This window comes from Vombatus ursinus, unplaced genomic scaffold (assembly GCF_900497805.2).
Source record: "Vombatus ursinus unplaced genomic scaffold, bare-nosed wombat genome assembly UNPS02009770.1, whole genome shotgun sequence".
Classification (NCBI taxonomy): Eukaryota; Metazoa; Chordata; class Mammalia; order Diprotodontia; family Vombatidae; genus Vombatus; species Vombatus ursinus.
In genome coordinates, this window is record NW_020949548.1 from 14978407 (window position 1) to 14987609 (window position 9203).

General features: G+C 42.2%; 1 protein-coding gene across 1 annotated transcript in view; it reads left to right on the plus strand.

Moving 5' to 3' along the window:
- Window positions 1-8453, plus strand: part of STK33 (serine/threonine kinase 33) — a 186816-nt gene extending 178363 nt beyond the window's left edge. Inside the window, exon 16 of the mRNA XM_027852566.1 lies at window positions 3533-8453. Coding sequence (XP_027708367.1) covers window positions 3533-3739 — 207 coding nt within the window. The 3' untranslated portion in view covers window positions 3740-8453. The remainder of the gene's footprint in view (window positions 1-3532) is intronic.
- The last annotated feature ends 750 nt before the right edge of the window (window positions 8454-9203 follow it).

The window sequence follows — 9203 nt, forward strand, 5'->3', positions numbered from 1 at the left end:
TTTCTTTCTTTCTTTCTTTCTTTCTTTCTTTCTTTCTTTCTTTCTTTGCCTTTTTGGTGAAGCAATTGGGGTTAAGTGACTTGCCCAGGGTCACATAGCTAGTAAGTGTCATGTGTCTGAGGTCGGATTTGAACTCAGGTCCTCCTGACTCCAAGGCCAGAACTTATCCACTGCACCACCTAGCTGCCCCTCTGGATATTTTTCTTCACCATGCTCCGTGAGATGACCTTTGGACAACGTTCGTCTTAAGCAGCTTGGTGGTGCCATGGATTGAGTATTGGACTGCAGTCAGAAATGCCTGAGATTAAATTCTGCCTTAGACACTTAGTAGATGTAACCTTGCATAAGTTATTTAATTTCTCTCCATCTTAGTTTCCTCCTCTGTAAAATGGGGATAATAACAGCATCTACTTTACTGGGTTGTTGTGAAGATTAAATAAGATAATATACATAAAGCAATATATAAAGGTTAGTTATTATTATTAATGGGATATAGAACTTTTATGAAGAATCAGCTAGCAAAGGAGGCAGAAAAGGCAAAATCAGGGAAGTGGGAGGAGAACCAGCTGCATATGGTATCACAGAAGCCCTTCCTTCATGGTCTCCTCTTTCCTGGCAAAGGTCATCTCATGCCCTCCTCCATACTCTCTGCTTTGGCAAACTCACATATTCCTAAGACTTCTAAGATCAGGTCTATTTGGATGACTCTCAGATCTATATCTCCAGCCCTGACTTCTCTCCTGAGCTCTTCACCTACAGTTCCAATTAATCGTATCCCTCTAGTCTTCCCCCTATAAATTCCATGAGGTCAGGGATTAGCTACGTCTCATTCTGTTGATGAATGTTTTGCATGTAGCATATAATTCAACACACATTTATCAAGACCCTGCCATTTTCAAGGTCCTATGCCAGGCAACAGAATTAAAAAAGATAGATAGAACATAGGACCCCCACTCCCCCCAAAGAAACTTATCATTATATAGCTTAGTGTAGGAAATATTTGCAAACAACTACAGTACAAGGCAGAATAAATGACACTGTGGTCAACTGTCTCAAATGCTATAGAGTGATCAAAGAAGAAAGGGACCAAGAAGAGGCCTGAATTTTTGGTGATAGGACTTGGGTGACTTTTGAGAAAGCAATATCAATAAGAGTGGTACAGAAGGGTTTTAGTACCCTGCCCCCTACAGTATTCTAGAAATTAGCTGCACTTAGTAGATCTGGATAAAGAGAGAGAAATCTTCTTGGGTGGGGATGGGTAGAGGGGAGGAAGAAGATGACAAAGTCCAAAGGAATGAGCATTGCTGAGAATAAAGCTAGGAGTTCACAGAAGCAGCTAGTATAGAAGGCTAGATTAGGAGTAAACTGAGTCTGGGAGAAACCTAGATGACTCACCCCACTATTGGTGATCTGGAGCTGGAGAACAAATGTCCCAACTTTCATAAAAAGGAAAGAGAACGGAGTCAGAAAACTTTAGGCCAATAAGCTTGACTTCTGTTGCTAGTAAAAGTCTAGACTATATTGTTAAAGAGATGGTTTGTGAGCATTTAGAAATAGAAGTGATGATCACCAAGAGTTAACATCACTTTGTCAAGAAATAGGTCACGCAAAATAAATTTTATTTCCTTTTGGCCGCAAGATCAAGGGATGTAGAATACTGAGGCTTCAGCAAAGCATTTGACAACCTCACATGCCGTCCAAGCAGTTTAGAGACAAGAAATGAATTTCCCAAGGTCATCCCAGTAGAAAGCATCTGAAATGTGGTTTGAATTCAGGTCTTTGGATTATCTTTTCTGCTTCCCCATGTTGTAAGTAAATGGCAGCATGGTGGATGGAGTACTGGTCAAGGATCAAATCCTGATCTTGGACAAGCCACTTAAAACCTCAGTTCCCTGATCTGTAAAGTGAGGAGTTTGGACTCTTTAACATCTGAGGTCCCTCCTGCAAATTGTCTGCCCTATGAACCCCAAAGCCTTGGTAGCTGGAAGTTTATCACACGCATGGTATCAACCTGGAATCGTTTTCTTTTATGGTGGTAGGGGTAGCCGTGCGTCCTCCCTCAGATGGTGGTCAAACAAGGGAGATATCAAATGTAGATAACTTTTTAAGGAGTTTGGTGATGAAAAGAGCAGAGATATGAGGTATTAGAAGGGTCAAAAGAAAGGGTTTTTTTTTAAATGAACATGAATGTACTGTGATTTAGTTCCCTTCTAATTGCCGACTACTTGTGTAGTTTCCTTGGAACAGCAAGATACGACAGGAAAGAGTCCCTTCCTAAATGCTTGGTGGCTAGAAGGAAATCAGTTTACCTTCTTCATACCGGGCTCATCATTTTTCAACATTAAAAGGTAGTTCAAGTCTGCAGGGGAGTGAGTACATAGGTGTAAACACTGCTATCAGTCTAGAGGATGGGGAGCAAATAGGAAACAGTCCAAACACATCCCCTGGATGTTCAGGAAACGTATTTCCTGAGCACGAACAAGAGGATCACTCTGAGCAGGGGTCAAAATGCACTTTTAAAGTCATTCCTCTAAATTACTGAATCTATATAGAAATGTCTCTAAATACTGATGACATCAGATAAGAGCTGTCAGGTCAAAGTGGACTTCACCATATAAGTGTTATTTTCTTTTCTTTTTCTTTTCTTTTTTTTTTTTTTGGTTTTTAGGCAATTGGGGTTAAGTGACTTGCCCAGGGTCACACAGCTAGTAAGTGTCAAGTGTTGGTCTGAGGCTGGATTTGAACTCAGGTCCTCCTGACTTCAGGGCCAGTGCTCTATCCACTGCGCCACCTAGCTGCCCCTATTTTCTTTTCTCAGATGAGGATTTGAAACTGAGCCTATTCAATTCCCATTGTATCAAACACTCCACAATTCAGAGCTTCCATGGAGCTGTTAACAGGAGTTTTCACTGACATTTCATGTTTATTTTATAGCTTGGTACTGTAGAAACAGTACTTGACATGGAGTCAGGAGGCTTAAGTTCAAATTTCATCCCATTTCAGACACCACCTAATTGTGTGACCTTGGGAAAATTACTTCCCCACTCTGAACCTCAGTTTCTTCACCTATAGAATAGAGATCAAAGAGGAAAAGGACCAAGAAGTGGTCTGGATTTAGGGATAAGGGGGTGTTTGGTGACCTTTAAGAAAGAAATGTCAGCAGAGTGCTATGATATAGCAGATTGTTGAGTCCCTGCCCCTACAGATTAACAGCAATTAGCAGGTCATATACTACCTTCGGTATCCCAGACTTATTTTGAGGAAAGCACTTTGCTAATCCTAAAGCACTCTAATATGTTAGCTATCATTGTTGTTATATAACAATGTTTTACATAGATACCGGAAATTACTGACGTCTATATGGGAATTTAATGTTTGCGGAGCACTAAGCTTACATTATTTCATTTTACCTAAAAATCTATCTAGCATTCCAACTCTGAACATTCAGAAGAATTTTGTAGTTGTTTTCTTGCTTATCAATATCCAATATGGTTTTTGAAAAATTCACTCTGGACTTTTCTTTTGTTTTTAGGTCCCTGCTAGTGGAAAAATGACCAGTCCGCAGCGGAGTATGGACAATTCAGAAAACATGTTCCCTCAGGCTTCCCCATCCACCAAACCAGTTACACCTTTACCAAAGGGAGAGTTGGATAAGTCCTCCATGACCCCAAGCCCAAAATTGTCACAAAAAAACTACTACAAAACCCCTGCCACATCTAAAATCAAAAAGAAATCATAAGGTATCCTTTATCTCAGTGCAGCACAGGGCCAAGGCTCAGATTCCTTTTGGCAGAACAAGGGTATAAGGGACAAAATGGACAGGGCTACGTTGAGCCTTTTAGCTCTCCTCCCCTCTGTCAGGGCAGAATTCTCTGTCTGCATCAGCTTACACCTGAAGCTCTTTCTAAAGCAGCATGCACCCTGTTAACAAACACTCATTAACAACAGGGTTGACAGAGCAGAGTTGTCACTGACTAGAGATATATGTAAGTATTTTTTTAGTCTGAGTCGGAAAGCCCCCTCATGAGGGTTTCATGAGCCCTTTTGCTCTGTTTTCACCTAAGATTCTTAAATTAAGCCACAAATATTTATAGGGAAAAGGGTGAGAGGGCAGAACTGGTCCCTGGGGATTCTGCTACTTGTGTGCACTTTGCCCTGGAGGACTTTGCTAGGAAAATGCTTGTCACTTTGCTCTGGGCATAGAGCACAAGGTTGTCAGCCTTCACGTGTATCATTGTTCTTTTAGGTCATCTTAGATTACTTGAAAAACTCATTTTAAACTTGGAAAATAGGAGAAGTTGTTTTTTTTTTAACTACCTGCTATTGTCTTTCTGGTTGTATTGAGTAAATCAATAAAAACAGATAATACCCATTCTAGTTAACTTTTACATAAAAGAGGAGAGGATGAACATATTGAGGTTGGCTGAGCTTGTGGACAGATTCTGAACTTGTTCTGCTGCTAAAAAGAGGATGTCTATTTTTCTGTGTGCAGAATTTCTTTGTGGCTAGTCAGTGTATTGAACTGAGAAACTATTTCCAGAAGGTTTTGTTTAATTTCCCTTAGCCTTGTGTCACAAACGTCTTCTAGCCAGCTGGCTGAGGGTTTGCCATCTGAGTCTGTACCAAACAATTAGATGCTTCTGCAGGCCTCTCAGGCTAATTAGAAATGGGCCACAAGGAAGAAGCAGTTACTTTTCTCTTCATCAAGAGTAGTAGCCTGGTTTCATTCCAAACCCTTCTTATGAGATCATCTCAGAGTCTTCTAGCAGGAGTGAAACCTAGAAGCCAATGTGAACTTAGGGGGCCTTGTGTATGTACCCAATGGCCAGAGGCAATAAGGTGTTAGTCATCTGCAGAATGGGACCTCCTGGCTATCGATAGATCCACTGTCAAATCTGATAGGTCTGCCAGTATCGTTGGTGGCCCCTGGGGCTCTCCTCAGTGATTGGCCCATCCAACTTCACCCTAATGGGCTGAACTTTCCCTTTCAAACTGGATTTAGTAGAGCCTCCTCCAAAGGCCTTCTGATCCCTGATTAGACCACTAGGGGCCCACCAACCCACACACCATCCCTGTTAGCCTTTAGCCTTTGTTCAGTGCTAAGTGAACCCATCTTTGAAGAACCAGTTTCTATTCACCTGATTAGGAAGGTGGCCTCATTAGACAAGTGGAGATCACCCTCAACTAATAATACTCAAAGAGGTGTAACCCACCAGTCTTTCATCTTCCACATAAAAGTTCCTGTAGGGCACCAACCCTGATGCCCCAGAGTCTGGCCAGGGCTTTCTGCGGAAAAAAATAAGGCACAGCCCCAGCTTTGATTCTGCCTTTGGGTTTTAACTGTCGATTCCCAGGGCCTGAAAATGAAGGTTCAATGCCCTCATCCTGCTCTTAATTTTTACAGCAATCCAGTTTAGAGTCATGCCCTTCTGAGGATAGGAAGTGCTGCTGTTAAATTGGGTACTATTACTCTTTGGTCTTGAGAAATTATTTATTCCACTCAGTAGGTTTGAGTTGAGGTCTAGACGAAACCAGCTGTTTGAGAAATAAAGCACTATTATACTACATAAATTTACATACGCTTTTCCCTACCCTAGTTCTATTTAAAGTTGTCTGTCAGTCACACATATTTAGCTAAGATCACACCATGGGTGAACTCTTCTTTCTAAGAGTTACTTTAAAGTATCTCTTAAGCATCTTGGCCATATCTTCTTCCTGCCCTGCTATTAATATGCTACCTGCTGTCAGGATTGCGAACCAACTATTGCATTTCATGTTGGCTTCTGATGACCATGAGCCAACTGCTGGTTGCTTTAATCTTCTCGGCAGCACTTATATCCCATGAATCCTAGAGCAAGAGAGGCTTTACTGTGTAACAGAGAGGCATCATCGGTCAAGGCAAAAAAGTAGGTATGTCGTCCAGGCCGTGTAAATGCAGATCAAACACCAGCTCAGGCAAGAGATATATAGAAGGTTGAGGTCTAGGGTTGGCTGAAGAGGAGAGAATGAGTGTGACTCAATTCAGGGAAAGGACAAGTTAGGGAACCAAAAGAAATCGGAGAAGGGCTTAAACCTAAGCAGAAATGCAAAGGAAAGGATAACTGATGAAGACAACAACCTATGCTATGCTCAGGGAAAGAGCCAGATGACCTCTCATCGCTTTAAAAGGGTAGTCCCTTCCCAACCAGTACCTGCAGAAGGAGCTTCACGCTGTCCCAGCCAGTTCCATGTATGGGCTTTCTTTTGCCTGGATACAGACAAATCTATACAATGGAAGATTCCCCAGAGCAGAAAGTGTGGCCAAATCCTCCATCCATTTTAAAAAAAAAATATTTCAGTGGTGTGTCTGAATGATGAGTACAGCTAAAGCATCTCTTTGCTTTTGAAATACTTTAATAATTCAATTTTACTCCAACATGGAAGCTCCAGGTTAGGTGAATTCAAGGCATTTGATCTTTAATATGCATTTCTACAAGAGGCAAAACTGGTTTGAGAATCCAGTGTAAGTGCTATGTTCAGACATGCTTTCTCTGCATTAAGTAAAGCTTTGGAATTGACCGAGGAAGTTTTGTTCTCAAAAACGTCTCTGGATGGAGATCGATATGTGTCTCTGGAGGGGAGGAAATGATTCCTTCTTTCATACCTTTCCCCTTTAATACCCTTCCCATCACTTATGACAGTGCCTGGGAAACCCCAAGTACAGAAAGGCACCCAAAAGAATACCTTCTATGTGTTTAAATACAGCCTCAATGTCTCTGGCTTTTTAGAACTATTCTCCCCAGCCTTGCTTCTAGAAGACAGCCTTAGAGACAGAAGACACTTGAGGACCCTGATATAAGTCATAAGTCACCAGAGAACCAAACCCAGGCCCACCAAGATACAAAACCCCAAAATTCATGAGTGCCACACCCTTGATGGCATGTGCTTCAGGTCTTTCTAACTCTGGTCCCTGAGTCAAGAAGATACCTCACTACCTAAAAGGACACAATGAGTACCTTTTGGAGCCCCTTTCAGCAGATGGAGATGGCCAGGGGGTGGAAGTTGACCATTACTATCTCTCCACCTGCAGGATTTCCACACTGGCCATTGACCCACTAGGCCAACTTGTGGCTGTGGGGTCCTGTACAGCAAAGAAAGATAAAGACTTTGAGTTCCTTGTGCTTTTCCTGCAACCCCAATTCACAAGTGCTAAAGTCATTTAGAAAAGCAATTAGTTGGTAATTCACTGCTCAAAAGGGCTCTCATATAGTTAAATTTTCCCTTTCAGGATCCTGAATTCTTTTCAGTAAGCTGTCTTAAGTTTGATTTTGATTTCTGTTCAGGAAATGATTATCACTTTAGTGCTTATTGGTGAAGTCAGTTTTCTTCACCTTTTTTTCTTCAAAGTAAGGCTATGTACAGTATTTGTCTTATATTCTTGTGCTTACTTTCCTCAGCCCTATTCAGTAGCTAGTACAATAAACTTTTCTCTACCTCACTAGCAAAAAAATTGAATATTTTATTATCTGGAATTATTAGGTACATTCAATAAGTAGAAGGTTGATGGTGTCACAAAGAACTCCTCTTTCCCCCTCAGCCTACAAATAATTGGTATCCGAAGGTTTAGGTAATTACTGTGGCTTCTGTAAGCAGTTCCACAGCCTCTGTGCTCTCCCAAGGAATTCTTGGAGATCCATGGGCTAGCTCTGTGTACTCCTCTCCCTAAGTCATTGCTGTATCTTGGGCCCTAGTAACCCTTATTATCTCTCCTCCCCATAAAAAGCTTGCGCACTCTCTTGGCATCCTACTTCCTCTTACAGAGACAGAGGCTACAGAAGACCAGCTGATTTCTATGGGCGTAAGGTCTAGAGCCGTAGCCCATGACCTCTCTCGAACAAGCAGAATATTCTAGCTATATGCAGTGAATTCCACTTCTGAGCGATTTGTATGTGGAACAGTTTATTGTGCTTGCTCTGAGTCAACCAGACCTGTCCTGGACCAGCCACCTGGTACCAGCCTCCCCATCCCTGCCCTACAAATGTCCAGTGACACCTGAGTGAACGAGAGCCTAACTCCTGGCTGGCACCAAGTTCCCTGGAAATCGAAGGTCTTTGACAAGCTGGATCTTAGCATTTATTAGTGGAAGGGTATCTCTGAATTTTCTGAAGAAATGTCCCAGTCCAGCTCAGCTTAATTTGTCTTGGATATTTTTGCTCCCTCACAGTCTGAGTCTGTGACTGACTGTTTCTGAGTTTGGGCATAGACTTCTGAAAGGCTGAGCAATGACCTAAGCCAGTGGAGGCTCTGCTTCTACCTAGGAGAGCTCAGCTCCATCTACCAGGAGTAAGCTCCTTGGAGTAATCTCTGGGCCCTGGGGTTTACAAAGGGAGTAGATTTTAATTCCTGTTAGTCACTGAGAAATTTAGGTGAGAATGAGAAGCAGGATATAATTCCATTCTGTATTTGGTTTATTGCATTCTGTACTCTTTGAATGACAATATTTTATAATAAAGTCTACTTGAAAATGTTTTAAAATCCCATCCATGGTGCCATGATAGTCATTTGCAAGCATAAGGCCTCCAGCAACCTTGGAATGTGCTCCCAACCAAAGAGGGAACAGGGAATTTGTTTCCTGGTCAGGCATTTCCATAGCTGGGGGCCTTCATGCATGTGCTGCTCCAGGAGATTGATGCTAGCAGTAAGAAAAGTGTCGTAATTGCCTTTACAGGTCAGCTGGGGGTTGAAGAATCACTGTAACATTCCTATTTCCTATAATTCCTCATCAGAGGAGCATGGGCTAGCTGTGCAGCTGAATATATGGCCAGTTGCTGAAGCATTTCACTCCTCCTCCGCCCCCATGGCTGGAGTCATTGCCTCTCCCTCTTAGCTCTCGCTGTTGATACTGCCGTGGGATAGCGTTAAGCGGAGTGATGGTGTTTTCCTTATCAGGCAGACAGCATCCTGTTTCAGAGAGCGTAGATCATTCTAAGAGACACTGAAACGGTACAAGATTGGGGAAAGCGTTCAGTGCTGGGGAGATAGCCAAGCCAAGTTTGATATAGCAGCCCCTCCCAATCAGATAACCACCTGCTTTAGTTTTGTCCCCAGAGAAGGAAAATGATTCATAATTTAGGATCCTATCATCTGCTTTAAAACTTAGTTCCCATGTTGGAAGTTCATGAGTAAGGAAGAATTTCTGGTGTGGAACACCAAAACCTGATTTG